The sequence below is a fragment of the Sphaerodactylus townsendi genome, linkage group LG14 (genome assembly GCF_021028975.2).
Source record: "Sphaerodactylus townsendi isolate TG3544 linkage group LG14, MPM_Stown_v2.3, whole genome shotgun sequence".
NCBI lineage: Eukaryota > Metazoa > Chordata > Lepidosauria > Squamata > Sphaerodactylidae > Sphaerodactylus > Sphaerodactylus townsendi.
The window spans coordinates 35,588,917-35,601,377 of record NC_059438.1 but is presented as its reverse complement, the minus strand read 5'-3'; the positions used below and the strand labels follow the sequence as shown (position 1 = coordinate 35,601,377).

At 51.4% G+C, this 12,461-nt stretch overlaps 1 protein-coding gene across 1 annotated transcript in view; it reads right to left on the bottom strand.

Annotated features, from left to right (window-relative positions):
- FCHSD1 (FCH and double SH3 domains 1) overlaps positions 1–12,461 on the bottom strand; it is a 39,209-nt gene that overhangs the window by 21,654 nt on the left and 5,094 nt on the right. The window contains exons 4-9 of the mRNA XM_048515676.1: positions 8,804–8,877; positions 6,036–6,180; positions 5,252–5,388; positions 4,574–4,637; positions 4,271–4,399; positions 3,150–3,272 (exon numbers count right to left, since the gene is read on the bottom strand). Coding sequence (XP_048371633.1) covers positions 3,150–3,272; positions 4,271–4,399; positions 4,574–4,637; positions 5,252–5,388; positions 6,036–6,180; positions 8,804–8,877 — 672 coding nt within the window. The remainder of the gene's footprint in view (positions 1–3,149; positions 3,273–4,270; positions 4,400–4,573; positions 4,638–5,251; positions 5,389–6,035; positions 6,181–8,803; positions 8,878–12,461) is intronic.

The window sequence follows — 12,461 nt, the reverse complement described above, 5'->3', positions numbered from 1 at the left end:
AGTCCAGCACTCTGCTACTCGCAGTGGCCCACCAGGTGCCTTTGGGAGCTCACATGCAGGATGTGAAAGCAATGGCCGCCGCTGCTGCTGCTCCCAAGCACCTGGTCTGCTAAGGCATTTACAACCTCAGATCAAAGAGGATCAAGACTGGTAGCCATAGATCGACTTCTCCTCCATAAAGCTGTCCAAGCCCCTTTTAAAGCTATCCAGGTTAGTGGCCATCACCACCTCCTGTGGCATCATATGTAGAATTTCAGTTAAAACATAAAACTTTTAAAAACCAACCCACCATTTAACCCAACACAACCACCAGATGGCGAAAAGCTCTGTATCCCGGAAGCAGTAAAAATCATATTAGTGTAGGGGACGGCACTCATCAGCGGCTGTCTCCCCCAAAGGCCTGGTGGATTTTGCTATTCCGCACTTGCAGAATAATGCACTTTCAATCCACTTCCAATGCACTTTGCAGCTGTGCGGAATAGCAAAATCCACTTGCAAACAATTGTGAAAGTGGATTGAAAGTGCGTGTGCGGAAGGGGTCTAGGTGAGGATGCTGCAGATGGAGGAGTCTGTGTAGCACAGCCGAGGAATCCTGGACTGGAAGACTGTTATTGTGGAATTGCCAGTTGGATCTGCTGGCTGAATTGTATTGTGGCCGGAGAAGGTCTTCAGCTAGTGCCCTAAAATGGGACTACCCTGTTTCCCCGAAAATAAGACCTACCCTGAAAATAAGCCCTAGCGTGGTTTTTCAGGATTTTTGGAGGGTGCTTGAAGTATAAGCCCTACTCCAAAAATAAGCCCTAGTTACAGATTTTTGTTCAAGAATAAATGTAGACTGTTGTTAATGGAAAAAATAAGACATCCCCTGAAAACAAGCCCTAACGCATCTTTTGGAGCAAAAATTAACATGACAATATAAGACAATATAAGACAATACTAGAACCAGGGGGCATTCATTGAAAATAACTGGGGGGAAGAATTAGGACTAATAAAAGGAAACACTTCTTCACACAACGTGTGATTGGTGTTTGGAACATGCTGCCACAGGAGGTGGTGATGGCCACTAACCTGGATAGCTTTAAAAGGGGCTTGGACAGATTTATGGAGGAGAAGTCGATCTATGGCTACCAATCTTGATCCTCTTTGATCTGAGATTGCAAATGCCTTAGCAGACCAGGTGATCGGGAGCAGCAGCAGCAGAAGGCCATTGCTCTCACCTCCTGCATGTGAGCTCCCAAAGGCACCTGGTGGGCCACTGCGAGTAGCAAAGTGCTGGACTAGATGGACTCTGGTCTGATCCAGCAGGCTAGTTCTTATGTTCTTATGACCCTGTCTTATTTTCAGGGAAACAAGGTAGGTAGGTTTTGTTTTCTTGTTGTCTGGATTAAGCATTTGTTTTATGCTATGCTCTTGCCTGAAATAAATCTCTGAACTGAAGCTCTCCAGTGCTCTTACTGACTTGATGAACCTGTTAGTCGTGCTGCTTTTCTACCTTACAAGGAGGTCGCGTTTGGGCTAAAACCCCTTTTGGGGACTGCCCAGGAGGTTGGGAAGCTTGGCTTTAGACCCAACTTCCTGACAATATTCTCCTACTATTTCTATCCCATCTTTACGTTTAACCTTTCCTTCCTGCACAAAGAACATTTCTGTGATATGTGGTTTCCGGGCTGTCTGGCCGTGTTCTAGCAGCATTCTCTCCTAACGTTTCGCCTGCATCTGTGGCTGGCATCTTCAGAGGAGAGAATGCTACTATACACGGCCATACAGCCCGGAAACCACACAGCACCCCAGTGATTCCGGCCGTGAAAGCCTTCGACAATACATTTCTGTGATATTTGAGAGCTAGTTATTTTTCCCCCAGCTAATTCTAACATATTGACTATGAGGCCGTTTCATCCTGTACATGATGTCTGTAAGACCCACTCATGGCTTTATTTAAAAGTAAATGCCGCACTGATCGAGCTGCGATACAGGTTACAGTTTTTATAGTTGTGACTTGGAGAGTGTGTGTGTGGATGGGTCGGTGGGAATTGCAGCATGTAATTTCCCCCCATTGCATATGCACTGAAATAATCTACTCTGCGCTTAGTTAAGTAGTGGGGATTAGATTGTGCACAACTGAAGCATCGTGTTCAGCAAATGCAACCCCTCTACAGGGACACGGCATGAAAGTTCTGCCTGGCACACACATTGCCTTGGAATTAAATGTCATTAAAATGAATGAGATTTATTCCCAGGTTAGTGTGCACAGAACTGCTGGCCGACAGGTTTTTTGACATTTCCCTCCCATAAAGTAAAATGGCCATTCCTGAATGCACCGATATCCTATATCATGCAGAAATGAAATTCAGCCACCAAATGGAACATTAAAAGCAATTGATTTTCAAGCCCTCTTGAAACTGTCTCCGTTTGCTCTTTATAAAATGGAGGGTTTGCGGCTAACGGCCCTCTGTCCCCACATTACGTTCAAGGTCAATTGTGCTCGATTTCCATCCAGAATTCTGCTTGCTTAAGAGAACTGACTCACATTCCTGCACGGGGCTTATACCTGCTGGGATGGAAATTCACAAGCAGCAATAGCCAAATGCCTTTTCTCAGAACTAACTAAAAGATTATCAAGTCATGAGCAAACATATGAGTTCATCAGAAGATTTCAGAATACATCAAGGCCTATGGCTGTGGTGGCGAACCTATGGCATTCCAGATGTTCATGGACTACAATTCCCATCAGCCCCCGCCAGCATGGCCATACCCATAAAACAGAAGCAAACCGTTAAAAAAGCTAAGCGGATCAACCCCCTATGTAAAAGCCTGCGTTAAAAAGATGGATTTTAGTCTGGTGTCTAAAAGATACTAAAGTAGGTGCTGGGCAAGTGTCGGGGTGGGGGTGGGGTGGGGAGCGTCCCAGAGGCAATGTGCCACCACAAAAAAGTCCCATCTCTAGTCGCTACATGCAGAGAAGGAGGCGGTCCTTCGTGTTCTGCAGGAGTCCTGGACAAACTGGCTCAAGAAAACAGACTATTGTCTCCATGCTGGCCCTCAGAAAATCGCCCCATGTTGGCGACCGAGAAGCAACGGGGTTAACATCTGAATTCCAGCTCAGACAAAAAACAAGGGGAGAGTCAGCCCTTTGTTCCGGGTCCTCTTACCGAAGCAGATGCATTTGCGATGCCCTGGAAGATCTCCTGTGTGTCTTGGCAGACCTCCAGCTCCGTCTTGCTGATCAGTGTGAGCTGATCTTGGAGACGCTGATAAAGGTCACCATCCAGAGTCTGGGAAAAAGAGATCGGAGAGCAGCTGATGCACGGCAGGAAGGGAAAGGGTGGCGGGGAAGGGTGCTCTGGGGCAGAGGGGCACTCCCTGGAAGAGGGCTCTGCACCAGAACGTACTATTACTATAAAGCCATCATCCCAAAGGAGGAAATTTCTTCTCAGAAAAAGGAACTAAGCAAGGACAGTATCCACTCCACTTGGGGGCTGAAGAAAATGAGGTGTTTACGCCTCCAGATGTTATGGACTACAGTTCCCATCATCCCCTGCCAGCCCCATGCTGGCAGGGGATGATGGGAACTGTAGTCCATAACATCTGGAGGGGCACGAGTTTGACACCTGTGCATCTGTGTTTTGTGACTTCTGGGGAACCTGAGGACAGACACTACACAAAAGTAAGCAAAAGACAGGTGAAACAACGTGCAAAAAGCAATTCTGTGCTTCTTAAAGGGAGAGAAAAGTGGGGGAGGGAAGGGAAAAACCAACTCTTCTTCCATGCAGAGTTGCTTGTGTGACTCTGATCTCTCTCTCTCTCTCTCTCTCTTTCCCTTGCCCCCCGCCCCCGCCCCACGGGGATCCCCCAACTTGTTGAACCTGTGGGAACTTTTGGAATTTTTAAAAGTTAACGGGGACCCCAAGAAGTGTGTGTGTGGGATGGGGAAGGTGTCCACAAAATGCTTTGGTTTTCATGCTGAGCCGTGTCCCAGGATGCATGCAGCTGTTATCCCGTGGGTGCTCCCCCACAGACACAAAGGAGAGGCCCCCTAGGCTTTTCTGAAGCATCTCCCATTTCAGTCAGGGAAGTAAAACTGGGGTGGTTTTTTTGATTTTGGGAAGTGATATTCTAGGGAAGAACCAAGTGGGCAGCTGGAAACAAACTGGCGTCCCTCATATCGGGGACCACAGCTTTAGAGCACCCTCCTGTGTCCTTCCTCAAGTGTTTCTCCAGCCTGGAGAGAGACCCCAGGTGTGCCGTGCAGCGTCTCAAGGGGGCTTCCTACCTGGATGACTGCAGGCAGCTCTCTCTGGTAGTAATGCTCTAGATGGGCCTTGACAGCGGCCAGCATCAAGACGTATTCGTTCTGAGCCAACAGCAGCTGGTGTGAATTCTCTGCCAGTTGCACAGAGAACTGCAAAGAGGGGGACAGTCAGTGCCACACGATCGACCTTCTGAAAGAACACCCCGCGAGGTTTTTCGCCCACCCACTCCTTGGGGAGTTTCCCGCCAGCCCTTTCCTCCACCGGGTACAGGCTACAGAACTTGGCAACTTGTTTCCAAGCGGCCGGCAGGCTGGGCTTCTGACCTTGGCACTGAGCTTCTGCAAGCTGCCTTTGGTGTGAAATATGCCATGATCGCTCTTTCGGAGCCTGGGGGAGGAAGGAAGAAGATGAAGAGTTAGACCCCGCTTTCCCCTCCTGTAAGGAGTCTCAAAGCGGCTTACAAAATTCATTTCCCTTTCTCTCCCCACAACAGACACCATGTCAGGTAGGGAGGGTCAGAGAGCTCGGAGAGAACTGGGACTAGCCCAAGATCCCCCAACAGGCTTCATGTGCAGGAGCAGAGAATCAAATCCAGTTCACCAGATAAGAGTCCACCGCTCATATGGAAGAGAGGGACCGAACCCGGTTCTTCAGATTAGAGTCCACTGCTCTTGTGGAGGAGGGGGATTCGAATTTGGTTCTCCATATTAGAGTCTGCTGCTCATGTAGAGGAGTGGGGAACTGAACCCGGTTCTCCAGATTAGTCCACTGCTCATGTGGGGGAGGGGGACTCGAACTTGCTTCTTCAGATTAGAGTCTGCTGCTCTTAACTACTATGCCATTAGTTCCCAGAGACTAGGAGCCCCAGAAATCTTAGCCCCAGAAGGCTCCCTTGAGGCCCGAGAGAAACATGGAACCTAGGAGGACAACGGGGGCCCTTGCAGCCCTCGCCCGAATGAGCTTCGGCACTCCTGTCCAGAAGTCCCAGGGCACTGGCTCACCTGGCTTCCACGTCAGCCGCCTTCTCTCGAGCCACCTCATTGGTCCGCTGCAGCTGCACGTAATGCTTCTTGGTTTTGCTGACTTCCTTCACAGTCTCCAGCAGTTCCGCTTGTGCACTCAGCAGCTGCTCAGTGCCCTGACAGGGTTGGGGGCATGGCTGTTAGCCTGCAAGCATGCCCCGACCTCCCACCAGCTGCTATCCCTAGGTCCAGTACCCCGGGGCAGAGACCTCCAAAGAATCCCAGGATCGTGACACCAATGCACACCATGGCAAACTATCTCTGAACGCTCTTCCCTTGAAAAGCCTACAGCAGAGGTGTCCAATTCTGGCGCTTCAGATGCTCATGGACTACAATTCCCATCAGCCAACTGGCCATGCCAGCAAGGGCTGATGGGAATTGTAGTCCATGAACATCTGAAGCGCCAGTGGGGGAAATGGTGTCCGGGGCAACATCGGCTCCAGGTGCCCTCGCACCCTCCCCTGGCCCTGCGCCCCCCCACTTACTTTTCGAAGCTGCAGGAGCCAGCCTACAGGGAGGCCGGCGGGGGGGGGGGGGGAAGGGGGCGGCTCAGTGGCAAGCGCTGCAGAGGGGGGGTGGGAGCCAGCCTGTGGCCGCAACAAACAGCTCATACCCTGGCACAGCGTGCGCCCAGAAACATAGGTTACTCCATGTCCCCAATAGCGGTACGCCACTGCCTCCGGGCAGTTTCAGAGTCTTCTTCCCTACCTGGAGAGCCCAGCCCCCTTCACACACACATACCCAGGGCCATGCCAAGGGGTACCTTTTTGAGCAGCTGCTCTTTGGACACCCGAGCTGATTTAGCCGCCTCTGCGCTCACGCTGCGGTAGTGGTCGGAGGCAGTGACCCGGGACTGGCCGCAGCAGACGGTGCCGTCGATCACTCCCTTCCAGACAGTGAAAACGCTCCTGCGGAAACGCCACGGATGTTATTGGCCCTGCCTGCCCCGGTTTCTGGTTCAGGAGCTGCAAGGGGATCTTCCCAGGGTGCCTCAGGGATCCCCACACGCTGCCAATCACAGCCGGACGCTGCTCAGGGCCGCCTGCCCGGCTGGCTCTTCTGGGAGACAAGCGGGCTCTGTGCCACGCTCCGATCGACCACGCTGCCACTCGCTTGCTGTTCTACGCACCGCAGAGCCTCTCAAGGAGCTCTTGGGAGCGGTAAACCACTTCCTGAGCTTTCGGCCCGGCCGTCCTCGTCTCTGAAGCCCCCGTGGGCTCCGCGCTTCTGCTTGGTTGCGTCAGCCAGTCTATTTGTAACCTACCCCTCGATTCTCTGAAGTTCAGCTGCTGCAACTTCCACCCTGGGCTGGATTCCGGGAAGCCCGGCTTGAGGACTGCACGCAAACCACCACGAGGCAGTGGCTGCTGCAGGCAAACAGGTCCGCTCTGAAGGTCCGGCGTCCTGCACGCTCCTGCCTCTCACCCTGCTGATCTCTCCCAGTCTCCCACTTCTGCTGCTGAAGAGTTTGCTTTTATACAGCACTTTTCTCTACCGTACGGGGTCTCAAAGCGGCTTACAATTGTCTTTCCTCTCCCCCCACCCCGGGAGGTAGGTGGCGCTGTTAGTTGTGGGAGAGCTGTGATTGGCTCATGGTCGCCCAGCAGGCTTCATGTGCAGGAGCAGAGAACTGAACCCAGTCCTCCAGATTAGAGTCCACCACTATTAACCACTGTGGCTCTCTAAGCCCCCTCCCCTCACCTGTGGCACCAGGACCCTTCCTTCCAAAGCATTTCCCACACCTTTACTATCTTCCTCCCCATTTTTGGGGAGCTTTGCCCCCTTCCTCCCCATTTTTTTCTCCTCCCAGCCAACAGCACCTCTTCCTCCCGACACAGATGAGAGGGAAAGCATTCTTGGGGGGGGGGGGGCGGCTTTCCCCCCGTCCGTCAAATCTCACGGTTACGCACGGTTACGCACATGGACACTGACACAGATGTGCTGGCATAGAAGAACTACCACATTTCCATGGACGTATTCGCAAAAACCTCAGCCCAAGCCAGAGAGCCTCTGGCCCCAATCCACTGAATTCCAAGCAGCGCATGCCTTCTCCTGCTGTGTGTGTGTAAAGAGCCATGTCGCAGCTGACTTATGGCAACCCAGTGAGGTTTTCAAGACAAGAGACAGTCAGAGGTGGTCTGCCATTGCCTGCCTCCCCATCACGACCCTGGTATTCCTTGGTGGTCTCCCGTCCAATTACTAACCGGGGCAAACCTGCTGAGCTTCTGAGATCTGACGAGAGTCAGAGCACCCCTGCCATAAGGCCACATTTTCCAAGACATGCACAAGACTCGCATAGGTGTCAAACTTGCAGCCCTCCAGATGAAGAAGAAGAAGAAGAGGAGGAGGAGGAGGAGGAGTTTGGATTTATATCCCCCCTTTCTCTCCTGCAGGAGACTCAAAGGGGCTGACAATCTCCTTGCCCTTCCCCCCTCACAACAAACACCCTGTGAGGTGGGTGGGGACTGAGAGAGGCTCCGAGAAGCTGCTTGTGACTAGCCCAAGGTCACCCAGCTGGCGTGTGTGGGAGTGCACAGGCTAATCTGAATTCCCCAGATAAGCCTCCACAGCTCAGGCGGCAGAGCTGGGAATCAAACCCGGTTCCTCCAGATTAGATACACAAGCTCTTAACCTCCTACGCCACTGCTGTAGTCCATAACTGTAGTCCACTGTTTTGGACTACAGTTCCCAGCACCCCCTGCCAGCATCATGCTGGCAGGGGATGATGGGAACTGTAGTCCATAACATCTGGAGGGCCGTGAGTTTAACACCTGTGTACAAGAGCATCCCACAGAAACTGAACACATAGCTATTAACGTGCAGCTATTCCCAGCAGTGGATTCAATACAGCATCTGGTTTGGATGGCCAACTTGTCCCCTGTGACAGCTGCAGGCTGCTGCAATCCTGACCTCATCTTCCTCAGGAGCAGAGGATGGGTCCAAACTGGCACCATCCGTGTCCTCCACCCGTGGCCACAGTACCTCTTTCCTGGGCTTCCAGGCTACGCTGACCTCTTTCGATCTCAGAAGTTAAGCAGAGTCGGCCCCGGTTTGTATCTGGATGGGAGACCTCCAAAGAATCCCAGGATCGTGACACCAATGCACACCATGGCAACTATCTCTGAACGCTCTTGCCTTGAAAAGCCTACAGCAGAGGTGTCCAATTCTGGCGCTTCAGATGTTCATGGACTACAATTCCCATCAGTCCCTGCTGGCATGGCCAATAGTGTTGTAAAATTATTTTGGTTACTTATAAGTAAATTGCTACTCCAATGGGAGACAAAATGTTTGAAGTAATTATTGTAGCCTGGTTGGTACAAGTTTTCTTCTTTTCACAATTGGCCATGCCAGCAGGGGCTGATGGGAATTGTAGTCCATGAACATCTGAAGAGCCAGAATTGGACACCCCTGCCCTACAGGTCACCAGAAGTCAGCTGTGACTTGGCACTACACACCACACACACACATATACTCCTTTGTAGTGAGGAGAAGTTTAGCCTTGCCCCCTTCCGCCCCCAAAACGATCCCCACCTGGAGTCGCTGCTCTCGCTCTTGCCTCGCAGCCACTCTCTCTTCAGGAATTGACTCGCCAGCCTCTGGAGGGCCTGGAAGGACACAACCACAGTCACTCTCTTGTGTGCTAAGGAAGGTTTGGGAAGTATGAGAGGCTCAGGCTAAACGAACCTGGCCTGCCCCTGAGCGGGAGCCACCGGAAGTCCCCCACAAGCTGCTCTCAGTTCTCTGCAAGGCACAAGTCCAACAAGCAAACCAGAAGTGATGAATCCCACACGTGGGCTGCCAGGGGCTCTGGGAGTGTTTTGTCCACAAACGAAACAAAGAGCTCCTTGCTCATTCTGGTTTTGAGCATACCAACAGACCAGCATCAAATCCAGAACCAGGTACAGAACTTGGGTCCCTGGGAAACCCCACGCCCGCTCTCTTTCCTGCCCCCAGCAAGTTTCCGATTCTTGTGCAGAATATCAGCAGATGCCACAGCCGGAGTGGTGCCGCGCAGCATCTCCTTGCGCTCCTGGCTGGCCGCTTTTGGAAAGAAGGTCTGCAGTGGTAGCAATGATATCACTCCTCTCCAGCCCTCTTTTCTGTTCTGTGTTGGTTTTTCTAAAATGTAGCTAACACACCTGCTGAGTAAACCTGACTGCACCTTTCTCCCTGACTTGCTTGTTTTCTAGGGGCAGGGAGTCGCACTGAATTTCACTCTGCAGGCGAAAGGCGGTTCAGTTCAGGAAAAGTTTTGCTGCTTAATTCTGCTGCATGTGCAAACTGACCCTCAGAAGGTTTGCTCTATTTATATGTATCAATGAGATCTCCCTGTTTAGTACGCCGGTTGTGTTTGACGGCCACCAACTCTGCTCTGGCTGACCCTCACATTTTAATTGGCGCAAGTGTCCAAACGTTGCTGAATCCTGATATCTGGGCATTGTGGCTGGAGATGAGTGGTGGGAAAGAGCCCTTCCATTACAAAGCCATAACAAAGAACTGTGTCCAGAAGAAGAAGAAGAAGAAGAAGAAGGAGGAGGAGGAGGAGGAGAAGGAGGAGGAGAAGAAGGAGGAGGAGGAGGAGGAGGAGGAGTTTGGATTTACAAGATCTCCTTGTGGGGAACCCTCACGAGGAAGGTGTCGAAGAAGCGTGGTTTGAGGTGTAGCCTCCGCTGTAATCTGACACACCTGCATTACCTCTTGTTTTATCTGAACCTAAGGAAGTGGGCTGGATGCGGGTTCATACATGAAAGCTTAATCCAGACAACGTAAAGCTCTTGCTAGACAGCTGATCCAAGTGGCAGCATTTGATTGTCCTGAATGGGATCGAACTCCTCTGGAAGACTGGCAGTCCGAATGTACTTGTGGGTCCAGAAGGGTCGGAGCAAGGGGGAACTGTGCTCGGGGCACGCGTGCGCCCCGCGCCCCCGCCATGCCCCTGCACTAGCGGGCGCCCAGTGCATTGCGCACACCCCGCCCCCTTGGCGCTATGCCACTGGGGTCCAGTTTGGCTACTGGAACCCCAGGGTATGATCTTGGCCTGGACGGCTTTATCACCGGCGAAGGCTGAAAGAGCAACCGCGATCCTTTCTGGAGTAGTCTGACCTCGCTTCAGTGAGATCTACTCTGGTGACATTCAGACTATATGTTCTGGGGAGATACTCTGCCAGCGACTACATTTGAAAAGTCCTCGGGCGTTTTAGCTGATTCAAAAGGTCACCTGGCTGCGCGAGCCGCTTTGACTACATTCCAGCAGCCTTGATCCGGCTGCCGAGGCTTCTGGACCCAACGCAAAGTGCTCTTCCGATCTCTAAAGCCGTCCATTTGTTTGGCTATAACAAATTTACCAAAATCGGCTGGCACTTTAAATAGAAGGAGAACCTCAGAGTAAAACAACAGAACGAATAAAATGCCTTGCTGGAGCAAAGCGATACAATCAGGAAGAACAACTCTGGCATCCTTTTAGCTATAGCCCTGACACAGTTGGCGCTGATCCGCGTTTCCTCATCATTCTATTACTTACTTGGCAAGGGAGTGGAGCAAGTAACAAGGAAACAAAAGAATTCTAATGCCACAATCTAGCAGTCCATTTTTCCTTTTCTCTCAATCGCCGCTTTGTTAAGGACCCGCAGCAAAGACACGTTTTAACAGACCGCACGGAAATTTGGCTGAATGAATAGTCTTTGTTTCATATCACCAGTCGTTACAAAGATGGGAAATGTTAATCAGGAAAGCCGAGGCTGTTATCGGAAAGCCAATGTGGTACAGTGGTTAGAGCATCAGGCCAAGACTTGGAAAGGAGGGTCTGACTCACTAGTCTGCCTTGGGTCCTCGCTGGGTCTCCTTGTGTCAGTCACACGCACTCAGACAAACTTCCCTCGCTGGGTTGTTGTGAGGATAAAATGAAGAACGGCAGGACTGCGCCTGCTCCCCACTCGGAGGGTCAAGCAGGGTCAGTGCTTGCAAGGGAAGCCTGCAGGAAGGGAAAGTCTGCAGAAGAAGGTAGTGGCAAACCACCTCAACTTCTCACTTGTCTTGAAAGCCCCTTGCTGGAGTCACCAGAAGTTGGCTGTGACTGACACCACTTGACGCTTCACAGCCTTGAGTGGCATTGGAAGTATTTTGTACTGAAAAAGACAGGCTTCGCTTTACGTATATATATGTTGATCTTGCCTGTCGAAAAAGTCACTAAGATGTTTAGATGTGTTCATGCGTGATGTATAGAGAAGGACTTCGATGGCAAGGAATTGAAACGTGCCATTCCTTCACTGCAGTTAAGAAAAGGCTTTAACATGAACAGAAGAAGGAGGAGGAGAAGAAGAAGAGGAGGAGTAGTAGTAGTAGTAGTTCAGATTTATATCCCACCTTTCTCTCCTGTAAGGAGACTCAAGGTGGCTTACAAGCTCCTTTCCCTTCTTCTCCCCACAACAGGCACCTTGTGAGGCAGGTGGGGCTGAGAGAGCTCTGAAGAACTGTGACTAGCCCAAGGTCACCCAGCAGGAATGCAGGAGTGCGGAAACACGTCTGGTTCACCAGATAAGCCTCTGCCACTCAGGTGGAGGAGTGGGGAATCAAACCCAGTTCTCCAGATTAGAATCCACCTGCTCTTAACCACTGCACCAACATGTCTGGCAGGATCGTTCCAAGGCCAGTCCAATTGCGGTTGTGTAATACTGGCCCTTCCCACACAAGCCACCTAAAACATTTGCAGAATATTTTTGAACCCCACCCCCACCCCACCCCCGTGATGTTCCTCTGTGCTCGATCCCCTCCAAACCACTGCATGGCTACACGTAAGAGAAAACGTGAAGTGGAGAGAGTGAAGGAATAGCCAAAAATGATGGAAAATAGAAGCAAAAGCAAAACATCAGCTTGGGGAGGGGGGAAATGGCGCCAAGGGGGAAGCTGAGCAAGGGCGTGGGAAATGGCAGCAGGAAAGACATCACATTTAAAAAACAATTACGCAGTGAGAGAGAACGTCTTCGAAACGTTTCAGACCAAAGAATCGCTATGAAAGGGGTTTTAGGAACACCGTTTCCAGGCTGGAAGTAAAACGTTTCCAAAACCAAAGGGGGGGGGGGAGCAGTGTGAAACTCCACGGAAGACCTCTTTCATTTCCTGCCTGAAAACGTTTTGAAAGTTGTGTGTGGAAAGGGCCACGGAGATGGCAGAGCCACAGGAGATGTCAGTA